The 20078-nt window shown below is 38.4% G+C and overlaps 1 protein-coding gene across 1 annotated transcript in view; it reads right to left on the bottom strand.

Moving 5' to 3' along the window:
• med13 (mediator complex subunit 13) overlaps window positions 1-20078 on the bottom strand; it is a 99849-nt gene that overhangs the window by 55882 nt on the left and 23889 nt on the right. Inside the window, exon 3 of the mRNA XM_023342105.1 lies at window positions 11139-11307. Within this exon, the coding sequence (XP_023197873.1) occupies window positions 11139-11307 (169 nt within the window). The remainder of the gene's footprint in view (window positions 1-11138; window positions 11308-20078) is intronic.

Here is a 20078-nt window from a genome sequence, read left to right as displayed (position 1 = left end):
CACACAAAGTGACACGCCGGGGGCGTCTCTGAAGCCCCTGCTGTCAGTCACGACGTTCCTGACTCAGTCAGAGAAACATCTTCCTTCAATAAAGACGAATCCGTTCTGCAATCAAATCACAATTCTGATGGAGTAGCATCTGAAAGAATGGGAATATCACCCTGGTAATGAATGCATTTGAACTAGGGCTGAAATGATTAATGATCAAACGATTATTGGAGTAATCGATTAATCACGACTAATCTGATTAATTATTTGATTTCAAATCATTTAGAAATCAAGTAATCGCTAAACTACACAGACTGAAAAAAAAGATACATTTGCGAAAAATGTACACACTGAGGGCATTAAGTAAACCAAACCTCTAAAAAATAAATAAACAAACATTTCGCATTTAAGATGATAAAAAACTCCTCAAGCGGCATTTTTAGCTTCACCTGGTTCAAGTTATGTAAAAAAAAAAAAAAAAAACTCCAACTCTAAGCATTTTTTGCCATCCAATTATTAATTAATTAGCTATACATGCATCCTTTGCTACAAATGATCACTTTTTAAAAATTTAAAACATTTTTAAAAAAGGAATTTAATTATTGGTTCATTTGCCTTTTCCTATGCATTTCTTATATCGTATGAAATATGCAATCTAAGTGGTAGATCGAGAATCTGCAGTTTGGCAATTTTGTTTTCAGAATACGCGATTAATCAGAATAATTCCAATTTAACCCTAGAATATTGTTATTTAGTAATATAGATAGATAGATAGATAGATGGATAGATGGATAGATGGATAGAGGATAGATGGATAGATAGATAGATAGATAGATAGATAGATAGATAGATAGATAGATAGATAGATAGATAGATAGATAGATAGATAGATAGATAGATAGATAGATAGATAGATAGATAGATAGATAGATAGATAGATACATAGCATTTATTGTCATTGAACAGGATTCAACGAAATTTCTATTGCAACTCCCGTGCAAAAAGTCAAATATATACAATAAATAAAATAAACACACAATAATAATAATAACAATAATACAATAATGATGTCACAATCAGATTTATGAGAAATTCTAAAAACTTGTATTTATTTAAAAGCCATTAAGTGACAGAATCCTCACAAGTTGTAAAATGATTCTTAATTAGCCACAATTAATCTGTTCAGCTTGTGCTTCACAGATTAAATTCAAAGATAACTATTTGTTACGGCACCACAGACACCAAACAGTCTTCAAGCTTCTTCAGAGAGACATCTGCCTCTATTGCACTTTTCAAATGGTTACTGATGACACAATCAATATCACTTCACCGTCATAAATACTGCATGAACTACGAGTCGGACCGCTCGTACTTAGGAAGTGGAGAAGAAATGATGACGTGCCGGTATTTTGCCGCAGCCTTCCAGTTGGTTTTGCATTTTTCTGAATTGAAACAGAAACCTGCATTCGGTTTGCAACAGATCACTTCGCGCAGCCTGAACTCCGAGATTTGTGGTGCGCTGCACGCGCCGCCGGAGATGGGGTGCCTAAAAGGACACAAAAAGGATTAGCTCTAAATACGACCATCTGTCTGAACCTCTGGATTAAGACACTACGGTCGGAATGGCGGTTTCTTAGAAAAGGATCGACGAAAAGGGAGGGGCGGGGCCGAAGGGAGTGACAGCTGATGGATTAACTATGACGAGTTTTTCAGACCTTCGCTTGGCCCTCTGCTCTGCTGCAGCCTTGAATAAATCTTTTAAGGAGTTCACTTTAACTCCAAACTGTAAATCAAGAAAAAAAGGTATAAATAAAGCAGCAGTGATGTATAATTGTGCAGCAGTTAAATCCATTTTTTTTAATGGATAAAAACTATTTTGATGACATTTACAAGTCATATTTATGTTTGGGAAATTGTCTCCCTAGCAACAGGGTTGAGCTCCAGGGCACATGCATTCCTGGAGTTTCTGCTCCAAAGAGGTTCTAGAGGTTCTGTGTGTGTCAACTGAAGACCCCCATGCGACTACTATGTTTGCACAGTTGCACACTGGGAGTCGTGCGCTTAAGCTTAGTACAAACTAATTACTTTTCTTAAGTAATTAGGATCACTTAAGAAAACGTGAATGAAAAAATGATTCAAATCCCTTTTATAAAATAAAAAATAAACATTTTTTATTGCCTACAATGCAGTAATATGGCATTCCTTTGGCGTACACTTAATCATTTGCAGCAATGTGTGCATCTGCAACAAAAAAAAAACTTTAACACATGAAAAGCTCAACCATTTCTACTCTACTTAGCATCAGTACAGTGTAGAGCTGATTTGCTGATTATTTTTTGGATTAACCGATAAATAATTGTATTGTAAAAAATGCTTATTGCAAGATTTTTGCTTGTTTTTTATTTGAATGTGGTGAAGCCAAAACTGCCATTTGGTGAGTCTTGTGTAGAACTTATTTACAAAGTTGTTTTTTTATCTTAAATGCAAAATGTGTATATGTTTATACACTTTTTGTTACTTATTGCTCTCAACGTGTTATTCTTTGAGAAAGTTGCCATTTTTGAGTCTGTTTACTCAAGTTAACGATTAATCAATTACTAAATTGGTTGACAATTATTTCAACAATTGATTAATTGCGTCTCAGCCTGGTGCGCTGACTTAAAGGCGAGCGGCTCGCGGACATCTGACGACTTGTCTCCCTGTGTTTGTGTTGTGCAGCCAGGGGATAAATTTAGCGCTTTAGCCCCAGACTGGAGGCAGGGGCCCTTTATCCTGCTCTGTCCTACTTATCCGAGCGCTGCGCTGTGTGTCCGTGAACCGGCGTGTTCACCTCGCGACATTCCACGGCAATCAAAGCATCCCGTATGTTTATGGATGCGTACATATAGCTCGCATTTATACATAAATTGGCCCCCTGTGGGGAGCCTTTTTTGCAGAGTAGCCCTTGTTCTGTAACAGCTTGAACTTGTTAATGATGCTCACAGTTAGACAAAAACAACGACAGACTAAACATATTTAAATAGTGCGCAGCAGCAATCTGAGGAATACGCCACGGATCCGGTACGAACGCACGGAGCCCAGCCGGACCGGGATGCAGCCCGTCCTCTTTGTCCGAATCAAACTAAAACATCAAAGCAGACGGGATTTAATGTTGCTCTCGGTTTCTCTAATGCGGCCAATTAGGAACAAGTCGACGAGTCGGTGTGCCTGAAGGCGGCCAATAGACCACGAGCATCCCGCTTCACCTTGGAAACACACCATCCCAGGGTGCATTTCCCTGCTGCCATGACAACGGAGAGGAGCTCTCCCTCTCTCATTCCCATACTCCCACCGTCCCCTGTGCTCTCTCTGCCTCTCTACGTCTCCAGCAGAGGACGGTTCACAGAAACAGCCAACCTGAACCCCAGACAAAGAGAATCACCTGCAGCTATATCAACACACACAGGCAGACAATTATATATATATATATATTTTTCTTTACTATCAACTTAACTAATATTGAAATCGGATGAAAAATGTTTGCCATCGTGGTAAGAATGAGATTTAGAGAGGAGGTGTGTGAGGGATGATGTAAGAGTCTACAGGCCAGCTACAGCTGAGGTCAGGGGTCGAGGTTGTGAGATGACTACAACCTCCACCAACTGGTGGCTTTGGATGCTGCGCCGGAGCTGTCAGAGGAGCAGCGGGGTATCGAGTGTCTTCCCCCTGCACCCTCGCACAGGAACATTCTTGAACTGCTGTCAAATCTAGCTGCTAAACAAGTGGGGAGTAAGAACCGAGCACTGAGGTCGAAGACTGCTACCGGGGAAAAGCAGAGCGTTTGCGCGAAGTCGGAACTGAGAGAACAACATGAGTAAATACAGAAAAGTGTTTACGGTTAAGTTGGGCTCAAAGAGGATAACTCCAAGGGTTTTCCCTCCAATGGTTTCCGTTTTTTTTATATATATATAATTTGATTACTGTATATAAATGTTTTTGTTTCTACTGGTGGTATATATACAGTATATATATAGTATATATACATATATATATATATATATATATATATAAAAAAATCAACAGCCTTCCCAATGCAAAGGAGCTCTGGGTCAATCAACCAGAGACTGGACACAGCCAATCAAATTCCCTCAGCAGTTTTACACATTTTTAGCATGTAAATTTTATACTTTTCCAGACTTAATATTTTACATCAAAATGTCTTTTTTTTTTTTTTTTTTTTAAAGAGCAGTGATACTTCACGAGATGTATGTTAAATATTTCCACAGTTTTCACACAGAAATAGAATGGAGGCATAAAGAAAGAATTGTTGGTTTAACGAATTAACAGCATGAACTTTGACGAGCAGTAAAGTGTGATCAAACTCAAATGCACTTCAACATATAAACAGAGATTATCTTTTGAGTTCTCCAGTATTTGTTTCATTCAGTATCTATCCTCTATCAAAAGGACCTTCAGCACATTTTTCTTCTCTGGTGTATTCTGGTCCTTAAAAGTAAATCCGATAATGTCGGACCTTAAGCACAAATGGAAATCGTATTGGCCACGAAACCGTCAACTCTACCAAAAACACTCTGTGGGAATCCCCAACTGAAAGCATTTTTGTTTAAGACATCTAAAGCGTTGCATGGTTCAGAAGAATTTAATTAAACAAACAAATTCTCAGAGTTTAGTGGCTGAATTCCAACAGAGATATGTAATGCAAATTGGTTTAGAGAGCAGGCCAATGCAAAGCAGCTTCTGGCCTGCTCTTCAACAAGAGAGACAACGTGTTTGGAGGTGAAGCAATGATAAGCTGTGTTAGGCAGTCAATTCACTGTGTGAATCTAAATTAAAGAAGAGGAACAAGAGGTGTCACAGTACAGTGGGTTTAAATCAATGTACCGTCAAGAAGGGTTTTTTAAGGACAACAAATGAAGGACTTCCTCACAGTTTTAAACCTATTCCCATTTTATGGGAGTCTCTGAGAAAGAAGCAGACATGCTGGCTCTCTCTCTTTCACTACTGCTGGGGACTTCAGATAAATCTCTGCAATACCGTTCTCCTTTTTCAGGTTAAATCAGGTTAGCATTACAAGTATGTTAATAAGAGTTTGAACCAGGCATCAAAAATATAAAGCTGGTTATTATAAACTTAAAAAGATCTGGCAGAGGCGTCTAAAGCTCCACCGGGGCAGCTGAGATTCAATAGTGATATCGGACTTTACATCTAAATAAGCCTGTCGCAATAAGTCATTAAATCAATTAATTGTATGATAAATTAAAATGAGCTCGATAATATAAATTCTGATGATTAATATTTTTTGAAGTAAAATTTTGTTTATCATAATTTATCTTCATATCTCCACTTTGTTTATGGCTTTGGTTGTCGGGTTTTATTTTGGATATTTGAAATATCTTCCAGTTCCCGTGTTCAGTGCTCTTTACAAAATTATAGTTTATTGGTCATTGAAAATGGTACCAAAACAAAAATACTATTACCTATAGCTTTAACTGGGACAAGGAGCAACAAAGAGATTTTGAGGAAAATATTTTTTTTATTCTTTTACTTTTAGCTTTTATCTGCCAGAAAGCTAGATTGGCCGTTGTCTTCCTCTGCTATTCCCCTCGGAAAAAATCTTACTTACATTACAGTCTCTGCTTTCTCCCATTCACTTGGAGTTCGTTCCTCTGGTAGATTTTTCAACAGAGCCAATCAGCGAACAGAAGGAGAAATTGTGAACTATAACATCAATTTTCTGCATTTTTTTAGAATTGTAGTCTGCCTGTAATTTCAGCAATGGCGGTGGAGGAAGTGAACAAAGCCATTCAGGCCATGTTGGCCACACTTCCAATTCCTGAATTAGCATTAACTTTGAAGTGGAGGACGGTTGTTTACAGTGAAGGCAATTTCAGGCAAGCTTCATAGCATCAAAGTGACTACCAGGAAGCATAAAGGATGTAAAAATGTTAGCAGCCTGTTAGAAGGAAACAGGAAATATTAACAATTTTGAAATTACACTGAGAGGCAGCTATTGCATCTAGTGATCCTAAGTGAACTTAATTGTGATTGTCACTAATAAAAGTTGTTTTTTTTTAAATGTCCAATGTTCTAGACTCTAAAATAATAAAGGACTATTCATTATTCATCTCGATCTCTCATGCACACAGTTAAAGCTTTACAGGTGAATAAGTAATAACATAGTGACTGCTAGGAGCAGAAAATTTTGTTAGAGAAACATTTGTTACAAATGGATTTTGTAGCTAAATATAGAAGCCTTACAGTACATTGTTTCCAGTATTAACACCAATAAAGCTCAAAAGTTACCAAAAGTAGTTTTGAACAACTCTTCAATTGTAATGTTCACTGTGTCCTCCCACCACATCCTTAGTCTCAGCAGTCTATAAACACCGTGTTCCAAATTATTATGCAAATTGGATTTAAGTGTCATAAAGATAGAAATTTTTGTTGTGCTATTAAATTTATAGATGGTATTGTGTGTCAGGGCTCTTTGAATCACTATAATTAATTTCAGAGAGCTGGGTTGATTAGTTTGTCTGGTGAGCTCAATTAAAGGAAATCTACTTAAGAAGGATGTTCCACATTATTAAGCAGGCCACAGGTTTCAAGCAATATGGGAAAGAAAAAGGATCCCTGCTGACGAAAATTATCAGATAGTGTAGTGCCGTATGACAAGGTATGAAAACATTAGATATTTAACAAAAACTGAAACATTATCGTACTGTGAAGAAATTTGTGGAGAACAAAGATGGGTTTGTACAGATAAAGGCATAATGAGGAAAGTTTCTGTTAGACAAATTCATCAGATGAAGAGAGCAGCTGTTAAAATGCCCTTACAAAGCAGCAAACAGTTATTTGAAGCTGCTGGTGCATCTGGAACCTCAAGGTGGAGGATCCTCCAGAGGCTTGCAGTGCATAAACCTACAATTCGGCTGCTCCTAACCAGAGCTCACAAGCAGAAACGGTCGCAGTGGGCCCGGTCCTACATGAAGATTAATTTTCAAACAGACTTGTTCACTGATGACTGCTGTGCAACCCTGGATGGTCCAGATGGACGCAGTAGTGGATTGGTGGTGGATGGCCACCACGTCCCAACACGGCTGTGACGTCAGCAAGGAGGTGGTGGAGTCATTATTTGGGCTGAAATCATGGGGAGAGAGAGAGAGAGCTGGTCGGCCCCTTCAGAGTCCCCAAAGGTGTGAAAATGACCTCAGCAAAGTATATAGACTTTCTGACTGATCACTTTCTTTCATGGTTCAAACAGAAGAGCTGTACCTTCTGTAGCAAAATCATTTTCATGCATCACAATGCACCATCTCATGCTGCAAGGAATACCACTGTGTCATTGGCTGCTATGGGCATAAAAGGGGAGAAACTCATGGTGTGGTCACCATCCTCCTCTGACCTCAACCCTATTGAGAACCTTTGGAGTTTCCTCAAGCAGAAGATCTGAGGGTGGAATGCAGTTCATATCCAAACAGCAGCTCTGGGAAGATATTCTGACATCCTGCAAAGAAATTCAAGCAGAAACTTTCCACAAACTCACAAGTTCAATGGATGCAAGAATTGTGCTGTGATATCAAAGAAGGAGTCCTATGTTAACATGTAACTCGCTCTGTTAAGATGTTTTTGATTGAAGTAGCTTTTGATTTTAGTACATGTGACCACTTAATGCTGCACATTCAAAGAATGACTGTTTGCAGTTCTTTATAATCCATAAAATGTTTAGAAAATCTGCTGTGCATAATAATTTGGAACAGTGCATTTTGAGTTTTTTATTTTTGAAAAAAATACTGTTCTCATGGGGAGCTTTGTTCAGTAAAATTTGATTTACACTGTAATAGTTTGTGACTTGAAAATTATACTGAGAATCATTTGCATTGACCATTTAAGAAAATCGGAGAAAATATCACTCGCATAATAATTTAGAACACGGTGTAAATTCAGCAGCTCTGTAAGTTTAACTGGCTTTATAATTACTACTTCTACAGGAAACATTCCATTGACAGATTTTTTTTAGCATTTTTTTAATTGTCCACAGAAGTGGATTTAACTCTGTCTATCCAGAGCAACAGACAGAAACAAGTTGGGTTTTTTTTACCCTCTTTTAACATATTTTATATAGACATTTTTTTGATGGATAAATCCATTTACTATTGGTTTGTTAGTTTTAGCGTTAAAATAACCACCTGAGAAAAAGTCAATAGGGAATCTTCTGTCGTATCTTTGTGGTTCTTCGATTATGAAAATCCCGGTGTGGTTGTGGTTACAGTGGATCGAACCAAAGGAAAGAGGAAAACATCCTCAACAACAACAGAGATTCACCACTATTTATAACCTGCCCAATCTGCTTTGTGATAGCAGAGGAGGATGAAGAGGAGGGCAGAAAGAGAGAGAAAATAGAAAGAGAAAGAGAGAGAGAGAACCAGACTGACAGAGGGTGGCCTGTGAATTCCAGAGAAAGGAAAAGACCATTGTGTGTTTTTTTTTCCTTCACTGGGGCCTTCTGTAATCAGTACAAACAGGTAAAAGAAAAAAGAAAAGAAAAAAAGCCTACAGGGCTTAAACATGCTTGTTAAAGTTAGAACGTGTTTTTCCAGTCGTCAATTATTCACTTAAGATGTTTAACAAATATCCCTTTTAGAAAGAACCCTTCTTTACAGCTGAGAATAAAACCAGGCTAGATTATACGTTAAAACAATTCCCAAGATGGAATTTTACTGAACTGTGAATCTGAATGAGGGAAGGAAAACACAGATGAGCCCAAAAGGAGCACAGGTGCTTGTGTTATGACTGAAGGACTTTCAACTTCCACTCAGCAGGACCACAGAAGTAAAGATCTGTAAGTAAGTAAAATGTATTTATAAAGCGCTTTTCACATATAAAATGTATATAAAATCGCAATGCGCTGTATAATAAAGAAAAAATCAACCTTAAAAACCTTACAAAAAATATAAAACTACCAGAAAAAACACAACAAAATCAAGAGATAAAAGCCTGGGAAAATAAAAATGTTTTAGATGCTTTTTAAAAACCTCCACAAAGTCAGCAAAACTCTGTGGAGGTTAAAGGGTTAAAATCCTGAATGTCTCATTAGGAGACTCTCCTAATCTCCGATTGATTAGGAGAGTTCCTGAACATTTTTCACATCTTAATTCCATTGAAAACTAAAAAATACTTAATTTGTTCCAAAGAAAAATTGAATGCTGTAACTTAAACCATCGTGGTATCTTCCAACGAGTCATTGTGCATGGTGATGCTGTGGGCAGAAAGGATCACCACTAGCAGTCAGTTCTGTAATAAGTCTGAAGAAGCCTCTGTCTAAAGACAGTTTCTGTATGACAGGCCAAAAGCTCAAGAATATTCCACAGTAGCATGTCCTGGACGACACCACCAGCTGTTGGTAAACTTGCTAATCCGCTTTATTTGCTTTTGCCGCTCATCTTTTAATCTATCTTAGTTTTGCCAACATAAATTAGCAATTAGTTGCCAGGCTTCAGTATGTTTACAAGAGTTCATTATGCTGATATTTCTATCCAGGTCTGGTTTGATATAGAGTGGAAGGAAGAATCGACTGAAGCATATAAGGAAAAAAGCATAAAAGGAAGAAAACAAGGAAAAAAGGAAGGAAGCACTGATGGTAAGAAGGAATAACATGTCTCAGGCTGAGTTCATACAGCACATCTAGATGCTCAATTCCCATTCAGCTTTTTTGTGTGTTTATTCATAGAACTAATTAAATGCAACCGCAGTCAGACATCTGTGTGTACGGTTTGCGACTCTGACGTCACACGGCAGCACGCCGTTTATGGCATGGCTGTAAACGGCCATAAAATAACTTTATTTAAAAGCTATTCAGAGCAAACACGATTGTCACAAGATCATAACAAAACAACGGAAGCTAATCAAGAGAATGCACCACTAGCAATGTCATTTTGTGGCACGTTGACTTTAATTTCTGCAGAGAAGTCTGTTTAGATGTGCAGTCAGAGCTGAGAGTGGTGGGATTGGGAGGCGATGTGTTTTATTGACACATAATTATAATTTTCAGCCATTGTTTATGTCTGGATTTGCCACATCTGGCTTCTTTTGGTGCAGAATTATGACACTTGTCTCATGTCAGTGACGTAAAAGTCGGATTAAATGCAACATGATTGTTCAGACAGCAGGTGCTATGATAAATATCAGATATGTATCTGAATTAGTACCGCATATGGAAGTGGCATAAGTCAGATTTTTTTGGACTGTTCAGACTGCTGTGAAAAAGTCCAATTTGGGTCGCATATGGTCAAAAAGACAAAAACAGCTCATTTTCCTGCTCTGCAAACAAAGTTCATGCTTTTCTAAACTGCATATAAACTCTGAATTAAATACATACACAAAAAAGTCATAAAAAAAGCAAAAGTCATCCAATTAGTTTTATATCCCTACAACAAGCCTGTCAATACTATATTAATATCATGATGTCCTCAAACCAGTCAAAGGGAAATCAAGCAAGAATTCAAACAATAAACTCTGATGGAGGCAGATTATGAGCTAAACAGTAAACAACACTACGTACTGCTCCCTCTACTCTCTCTTAAACACAGCCGTCTTATCAAACTCTCTCCTGCTGTTACGTTTACACAAGTATTAAACCTGCAGCATCAGGTGCAGCTACAAATTTTGAAAACAACAACCTAAAAACATCTTTGACAACAAGCTGAATTTTTTTCTAGAGTGGAGACGGGAGAAGTCAAGAGCAAGTGCAAACAAAATAAAAAAATTTTAAAAAAGAAAGTAAAGCCACCATGGCCACAGTTTCCTTAGTACACAAGTACTGCATCTGTTATCTATAAGAGCAGACACTGACTGTAAGAAATCCAGCTCAGCAGATAGCGGCGAGAAGGAGCATGGCTCAGCTGCAAACACTCTCAGAGTAACAGGGAAGATATGAGGCAGACAAAGGGGCCACTAAAGCACCTCTGTGGCCAATATTTAAACTCTAATATCACAAGAGTTATGTAGAGCACTGAATATTTTCAAAATGAGTTGCCATTTCAAGATTTTTAAAGCAGGGAATATTGCTTTTATAGCCAAACATTAATGAGTGTAATATGGTTTTAAACAGCAGCGAGGCAGAAAACAGACGAGTGGAAGAATTTGTGGCGTACCTCTTGTTGATGGGCTTCTCGTGCTTCTCGTAGGGTTTGACGAACCACTTGCCGATGCGCACAAAGCTGCGGTTCATGAGGCAACGCTCCAGCAAGTTGTGGATGGCTTTGAACAGCAGAGTGCGACACTCGTAAGAGAGGCCGTTCTCCCACAGGTCGTCGTCCTCGGCTGGGAAAAGAGAAACACAAAAGAGCGGTGATTCTCACTTTACCCATTCGTAAGAAATCTCCAAGACAAGCAACGTTCGGCTTAAGAGCACAGAAAACAAACATGCTTGCTGATGTGACAAGCATGTAATATTGATCTACCTGTTTGAGATTAGGGGTGCACTGATCCACTTTTTTCATTTTTGATACCGATATCTGAAGTTTGATATCGGTCGATACATAAAAACAGAGCTGAATTGACTTGAAACATTTTTTTTTTAAATCGACATAATACTTAATTACAAATGTATTTAATGACTCTTCACCAGTATAGCACACCTATAGTGTCACTGACACATCAAAAAGAATTACATAATTTAAGAAGCTGAACTACCATGCTTTCATTCTGTGCACAAAAAAGCTTTTATAAATATTTCTCACAAAATATTATAAATACAGAGTGTCGCTGTTTTCGTCTGTACTAACTGGGTCAAACGCCAGTGCCATCTTGTGATGTAATCAGGGTAACTCAAACCGTAAACAACTAAGAGTACACAGAATCGGGGGAAGTTGTGAGGACTTCAGCAAAGATTTGAGCAATTTATCAGCAGTTTTGGAGGAAGAAGCATCTTTAATTCTGGTTTAATTCAAATAATCAAATTACTTTAAAGTAACTGGTTCCAAGTCCTGCATTTAGTCCAACATATGAATATTCTGATCATGGCGATCAGTAACGAGCCGTCCAATTCCTTGTGTGTATATAATTTTTATATACACACACAAATTATACATATAGACACACAAATGCTCATCCCAAACTCTCATGGTATATAGATTTTGGTGGAATACAAAGAGAAGCAATAGGAGATAAGCATTTTCCAGCAGCAAAAACAAGTAAAACACATGCATATCTTGTCAAACCAAAAAAATCTAATCAAATTTTATTTGTATAGCACATTTCAGCAGCAAGGCATTTTAAAGTGCTTGTCCATTCATTTCATTCTTATGGCCCAATACGCCGATAAAAACAAAAAAACTAACTCCTGTAATATGTCGAGCGTGATGTTCAGGACACCATAAAAATAACGGCCCATTTCCTCAAATGCAAAACAGCGAGCCTGAACGCTGCCATTTACATGGCATCACAAGAAGACGCTATGTAAATGAGAGCAAAAGTGCTCAGTTAGTCTAAGAGAGGCTGGGTAGAAACCCTGCTGCTGAATCATTTTAAGCACCGAGGTCTCAATACAAGATGATTTAAGAAGGGCACAACATTTAAGGTTGAGTAGCATTCTGCGTTTAGTTATGAGAACTGGAGTATCCAGAGCAAACCTAAGTGAATCAGTGATGCTGTACTTCAACCAACTGATGTTGTAAAATGCTGCATAAGCAGTCTTCGTTTAAGCCCAGGTATTGTTCCCACACTAGTGCTGTTAAGCCATCTAACAGCAACATGCACAGAGCAAGATTACAGTTAAACTTGCACTTGTGCATTGTGTGAGTGTGAAGAAAGGAGAAGAAGAAGAAGAAAAAAAACAACAAACTACTACTATATGGTACAACGGGCTAGAAAAGAAACAGCGAGCGCTTGCCTTGCTGCTTACAATAAAGAAGTGTGCCATTAGACCCGTATCAGTCTTGCTTTCTGAATCACATTCTGCGCTGGCCTGAATGCAGGTCTAATCTCATTAACAGCCACTGCTCACATCTTACAGCACTTAAGCTCCTTTCAGTCAAGTCTGCAGCAAACATCTCCCCGAGTGTGCCGTCTCCACATGAGCTCGGGCATAATAAGTACAGAGAGCGACGAGGAGGCACAAGATGGCCCAGAAGTGACTTCATCGGCTTCACTGAATGATTAAATGAACCCTCTGCCTGCTGATTAAATGTGACAATTGGATATATTTAGAAGGAACTAATATCTAAGAGAGTGGTTCAACTCAACTCCATCCAAAAGTACTATATTTGTGCCAAAGAGAAATTAAGGCTGAATTCCCACCAGATCTGCTCAGTCCGCTTTAACCGAACCATAGTTCATTTGAGGAGGTGTGAGTGTGTAGTCAAACTCTCGTGCGGACCAGACCTAGGTCTCAATTTGGTTGAATGCAACTGTGAATGGAAGCGGACCGGAGACCGCTCCTAAAGCAGGAAAGGTAGCATAGCACAGGGCATTCTGGGTAAATACAACAAAAACAAACAGTCTACCATCAGCGAGAGACAAGGCTCATGGTCTTTGTTGAAAGAGAAATCGTACAATTGCTAAATTCTGACACCACTCCATTCTTGTTTACATCTTTGAAGATCAAGTCTTCATCGCCAGCAGCTGAAAATGCAGCAAATGTTGCAATTTTGGTCCTCAAATCAAACTGAGTCTGCTGGACCATCAAGTGTCATAACTCATCAAGAAAGCATCCCAGTCATCTGGGATGATGTTTTCCACAGAAACACATCCCGGATGACACCATCAGTTCCTGGAAAGCACTGCTAATCCAAAACATTAGATTTTGTCGCACCTCTTTATATCTGTAACTGGCTGAAAGCCAGACAGAGAGACATTTGAGGTGGGGACAAGATTATGGGCAATTATGAATGGTGGAAGAAATGGTCTGGACTTCTACCTCCATTCTGCTCTTTGGTCTGGTTTACGCCTGTCGCAATGAGCAATTAACCAAATTATAATCAATGAACTCTCAAAAATTTCCATTCTGATGATTAATGCTTTTTCAAAGTCAATTTTATGTATTTTTTCTGTTGAGTGTGGTTTTTATTTCTATTTTGTCAATTGTTTTTGGTTGTGGTGTTTAATTTTGGATATTTAATGTCTTCCAGTTAAAGTATGGGTTGTTATTTACAAAATTAAAGTTTACTGGTCTGGGAGAGGGTGGCCTTGGATTATCAATATGTTATTTGAAAATGGTCTCAAAATAAAAATTTTATTGTTTATCACAATAATTAATGGGAAACCTGATCAATTCCTTTGGGATTTGGGGTTTAGGTCCTGTTTTAGACTTTAAGACGCTAATCAACCACTCCCATTTGTAAAAGCTATGCACGGCTGCCATGGTTACACATGTCCAAAAGTTTAAAAGCAAGTGCAAAAATCCTTCCAGCTGCACAGCATTTAAAACCAGAAGGAACAACTGTCCATTTCAGACTCTTCTGGACTACAATAAACTAAATTCTCTTCAGGCTCATATATAAACATGAAAAGCAGCAGAAATTTTGCAGCAGATAGTTTTATCAGGGTCAGGTGTGAAAATAAAACACCTGCAAAAATCACTGCAAGGATAAAAGGAAGGCAAGAAATAAAGTATAAAACACTGCACAGTGGTTTCTGGTGCCGCAGGGAGAGAAAAACAACAGCCAGGCTAGAAATGTTACTTTATCTTTTATGACGATTTCACCATATTTCCAAATCATCCAAACTGTTTAAACCTTGATAAGAAGAAATTAACTAGATCTATTTAATTAGAGAGATCGGATATTTTGTAAGGATAGCAGAATGAAAATAAAAACAGCTTTGTGTTTCAAAAAGAGCCATTTATTGCAACTCCACTAAAGCTCTTTATAACAGCTGTAACTCTGGTAGACTTGAAGTAGCCATAAAACTCTTACCAACTACCAAAGAGGAAAAAAGCAACCTCAGGCTGGCTGCCAACAAACAGAGAGGACTGGGGGGGGAGGGCTACGTGCACAGCCATTTCTGAGAGGACCCAAACTAATTTATCGGATGCAAGCGTATCATGAAGGATAAGATCTGGGAACACAGAAAAGTGGTGCAAAAGGCAGGGAAGGGGAAGGAAAACAGCAATTTCCTATTAAATATTTACAGCGCCGGCTAAATAACAACAGAATAAAGCCATTTACCTTTCAAGATATAGTGGAAATAAACAGAGCGTGCAGAGAGCTTGTGTTTTTCTTTTTTTCTTTTTTGAAACTAAGTCGGAGTTAAGTGATTTAGCAGCTGCTGCGGCCATCCTGAGACACAAGGCAGACAAGAGGGCAAAAAGTCAACAAGCAAAGAAAGTTCAACCCTCAAGGCACTCGTGATGCATTAGGAGGAGAAAAGGAAGAAAACGACGAGCCAGATTCTCAAATTTAAACAGACTCGGTGAGAGTGATAACGTCCACGTACTGGGGGAAATGGCTTGTGTCTAGGATGAGGAAGATATCAAACCGGCGTTTAAAACCTACAGCCTTGCTGCAGCGCTCCCCTCCCTTTGCCATAACCTGGCAGAAACCTCCCTACCCGCCCCTCCCTGCCAAGACCACATCTGCCTCTTCTGTGGCCCTCCCTGTCGCCTGTGACTCCTCAGTCCCTCCCTTCGGCAACAAGAAGCACTAAAAAAAAAACTAAAAAAAAACACACACAGAGGCGTCTGGTTTGCATCAAATGTTCCTAATGACCTGGTGTTCGCCGCGCGAGGCCCTCTGCGACGCTTGCCACTTCAGACAGACCTAAGTAATGCTGCAGTCCAGGGCGAGCTTTTGTTCTCTTGTAAACAAAACAACACTGATTAGAACGGACAATATCTGTGTGAAGCTTCCCACAGAAGATGCAGGCGAATAAACCCAGACATCCGAGGGGAAGGGCGACTTGCAGTGGCAGAGGATGAGGTGGAGGCCCATTTTCCTTTTCTTTTTTTTTACATTTTTAATAGTTTCTGAAAAATCTCTGTCACGGTCTCAGCCTGATGATTGCGGGAAGGTTTCCTGGGGACAGAAAAACGACCAAGTCGGAAAAAGAAAAAAAAACAACAACACACTTTTAAAGCTCGAATCCCTGAACATGTTTGTTGACCTTATTGCACTTGTCTGCACAAGTCCCCGAGCAACACCCATTAGTCTTCTTATGGAGGAAAAAAATAAAAAATAAAAACAGAACAGAAGTCTTAGCTGGCATTATCGTTAATCCACTTCAAAGCATCTAAACATGTGGCAGCTCATGAGGGTTGCCTAAATAGCTACTTAAGTTTTCGCTCCCATAAGTCGAAAAATTCATCTGTGTGAATGCAATGTTGCTTTAAAGGGGCAGGGTGTCACTTAAGATGCCTGATGAGGCAGAGGTGACTTAATAAAGTTGTTACTTACAAATGTTCCCATTTCAAATTTCCACACTTCTTGCGGTTGGCTTTTACAACAGCATTAATAACAGTAATAATCAATTTTATTTATATTGCCCTTTTTATATCAAATTGAGATATTAAAGGGCACATTCACAATCGGACCCACCAATTGCAGGGCGAACTCGTTCCGCCTTCGCCTCATATTATGATACTTGACTACAAACATGTTTGAGTTACTTTTCAAATCTGTTATACAGTGAACCCTCGCTATATCGCGGTTCACCTTTCAAAGTCTCGCTGCTTGGCGGATTTGCATCGTGCATTGTGTCTCTCCGCTTCTTCTCTACCTGTGTGTCAATAACTTTGCGGGTAATATGTACACGTACGTAAAACAGCTTGCCAAATTTAACATAATCGATGGTGGCATGTTGGTTTATAAGAATATTTTTGCCCAGAAGAAAATAGAGCGACAACAGCTACCGATAACTATGTTCTTCTCTCAAAAAAAACACACCTTCACCGCGGGCTTGTTGTAGAAGAAAAAAACGCGACAGAGCAGAGTCAGGAGGAGCAGTGAAATACAGGTGAATCACTATTTGTCCAACTGCACTTTGTATTTTTTTTTCATAACCATTTTTTCACATTCTAATCCAATAACTCGGGTCGCGGTGGGGCGGCGCTGATCTCCGCAATTTGAAGCCTTCACTTCGTATTGATTAAAATTATTTTTCAGTATAGTAGTTATTTGTAAAAAAAAAAAAAAAAAAGAAAAACATTTATACAGTACTTTTATTTGTTAAAAAATTGCTTGGCTCTGTAAAAAAGGTTTTGTTCTTTGTTTTAAATGTATTATGGAGTATTTTATTGTATAATAATTGGTAAAAAAAATAAAGGTTCCTACTTCGCAGATTTCGCTTATCCCGTAACCTCCGCGAAAAATGAGGGATCACTGTATTCAGAAAATCCTGGGCTGGTTATCCAACATTAGATAGAGGAAATGTGGTAACGCTAATTGACGGGGTGTTCATAAGACTGACATTACACTGTCATGAACAAGTCTTCATGAATGTTTGACTGTTGTTATGAAGCGTCATTCGGAAAATAATGACCATTTTAATGCAAATATGCATTGAAAGTTGCATTAAAAGTATCAACTTAGCATTATTTGGCAAATAAATCAATTTTTTATGCAAAGTTGTATTATAATTTACATTAAAAGTCAATTAAAAGAGTCAACTTTGCATTAACAGTGTCATTATTTACCGAATGACATTCATGACAACAGTCGTAAACATTCATGAAGGTGTTGTTTATGACAGTGTAATGTCAGTCTTATGCACACCCCTTCAAATGAAGTGCTACCAAAAATACTAACTCACTGTTTCAACAGTGAGTTGTTTCCATTTATTCGCTTAAATGGAAACAAGGGGTGCACCGATTGCAGTTTTCAGGCCCATCGACGATTACCGATCTTTAAAATGCCTCACCTGACGGTTCTGATTTTGCCTATAATGGCTTTTTTTTATGTCTGACATGTTGCTAAATATGGCAAGAAAGTCGCTGAGTTGATAACAGTGATTAGTGTACTACTGTTAGCTGTAAACATGCAGACATAACCTGGCGGGTGGGTCTGTCAGGCTGATATTTAGACCTTTGCTGAGGCAGATAAGATCGGTGATAAGATTAGTTGAACCTGCAAGTATCAGCTGATCACAGATCTCCCTAAATTAAGGAAATCAGGGGCCGATTTATTGTACGACGCTAATGGAAACATGTTGAAATGTCAATGTTTTGTGTGTCCAATTGTGAGTGTACCATCTCAAATAAACCTTTCCGTTCACTTTAAAACTCACAACTAAGAAGACATGAAGGCTAAAAGAAACAGCAGTGAAATGAGCGTGTTTAGCTGTCAGTAACTCAAAACCAAAGTGGTTGATAAGTGGGACAAAAAGCTTCAAGTCGTGATGCAGCAAATGAAAGATATGGGCCATCTTCTAAATATAATTACAACATAAAAGACCATTTTTCACAAGTTCTGATTTTTATCATGCACTAGTTGGAAAAAAAAAAGTCTAGACAGTTTAAGTTTTTTCATGCCTAATAATGCATCTATCATCTAACACGCTTATCCTTGAAGGATTGCCAGGAGGCTTTGTTGATATTTCCCCCCCAAAGCAGTATTTTATTGTGGGTTCCATTTTGTTTATTAAACATCGTGGAAATCAAGCACAATGCAGAAAGTGCTAGGTGTGGCTTAAAAATATTACCTTTAGTTTTTTCACAACAGATCTGATTTCTGGTTTCAATCCATTTTTTTCTAGCTTTCTTTTCTAAATACAAAATTACACATGATGGGAAATATTTTCAAGAAGTGGCTTTTATTTCAATCATCCCTTCTCTGAGTTATACAGCGGAGTATAAAGGCCAGATAACGAGAATTTACTTAATTATGAGAATATGGTCATAATAGTAGCAGAATAAAGGTGCAATTCTTACCAGAATATAGAGAACATCCTAAAATTACAAGAAAAAAACTTGTTTTAATGACATAACAGCTTTGGTAGAGTCAAGATCTGATGTGACCAGCTCAGTCAATGTGTTTTTTCTTCAAAACAGACTCATCTATTAAAGCTTTATTCTCATTATTCAACTTTATTGTCATATGGTTTTATTATTCCTAATTTAAAATAAATAAATAAAAATCTTACCCAGGCCCCAATATTCTGTCCCACAGTTGACCTGAATTCAAAGTCAAAATAAATAAATGCTGGAAAAAGCACTTGTCAAACAAGATGGAGACCCTGCGAGTGCTGACATCTCTGAACTATGGACGCGCAAGGACAGCAATGGTGAAAAAATAAATCACAATTCTCCAAAAATTGAATCGTGAAAAACCAAAAGTTTGATTAATGGATAAAATAAATGTACTTCCCATCCTACTGTATGGTTTTGGACAAATATCCAGATGTAAATCAAACACTTGAAGAAAGTACTGCCTGTTACGCAACCTGGAGTCTCATCTGTTGTCACTGGTTTCTTTAAAACTACAGTAATAAGATATTTCCAAATTTAGAAAGTTTGTACGCAACAGCTCAAAGCTGGAATCCTTTTGAAATGTTAGCGAAAAGATTAAAAAAGTTATGTTAATTCTCAACCAATCACATTAAAGAAATGCATTGAACTCTATAGAAATATAATTCAATATGCACAGACGCAAAGAAAGGGTACGTAGATTTCAAACCTGCAGTGCTGATCGCTTAAGATCCTGGTTTGCTTACACATCTGAGAGCGTGCATGTGGTAGAGAGGGTGGGGAATGGTGGGAAGCGGGTAGTGTAGGAGCTGAACGATGAGCAACCTCATTTAGACAAAGATTTATGGGCTCAGGTGAAGCTTGGGACACTTTCACGTCTCTGCCTCCTATGAAGCCAACCCAGATGAGCTGACCTTTATAAGAGTGCTTAGAAGAAGCACGGCAGCGCCATAAAGAACGTTCATGTCTCCGGGACGGAAAAACTGCTACCTCTGCCATGCCCTTACAGAACATGCATTCAAAATATTTTAAGTGGTTTGTTTTTGTCTGGACCAATGAATCCTTTCAACTTAAGGAGGGTGGGAAAGGACAGGTGTCTTTCTCTAAAAGTTGCTCATCTGTGTTTACGCAATTAGAGCAGCAGTCAGTCATTAAACAGAAAGATTAATGGCTTATGATCAATGGTGCTCAGGGG

Source organism: Xiphophorus maculatus, chromosome 11 (genome assembly GCF_002775205.1).
Source record: "Xiphophorus maculatus strain JP 163 A chromosome 11, X_maculatus-5.0-male, whole genome shotgun sequence".
In the NCBI taxonomy this organism is placed as follows: domain Eukaryota; kingdom Metazoa; phylum Chordata; class Actinopteri; order Cyprinodontiformes; family Poeciliidae; genus Xiphophorus; species Xiphophorus maculatus.
The sequence above is the reverse complement of the archived record's forward strand: the minus strand, read 5'-3'. Positions and strand labels throughout refer to the sequence as shown.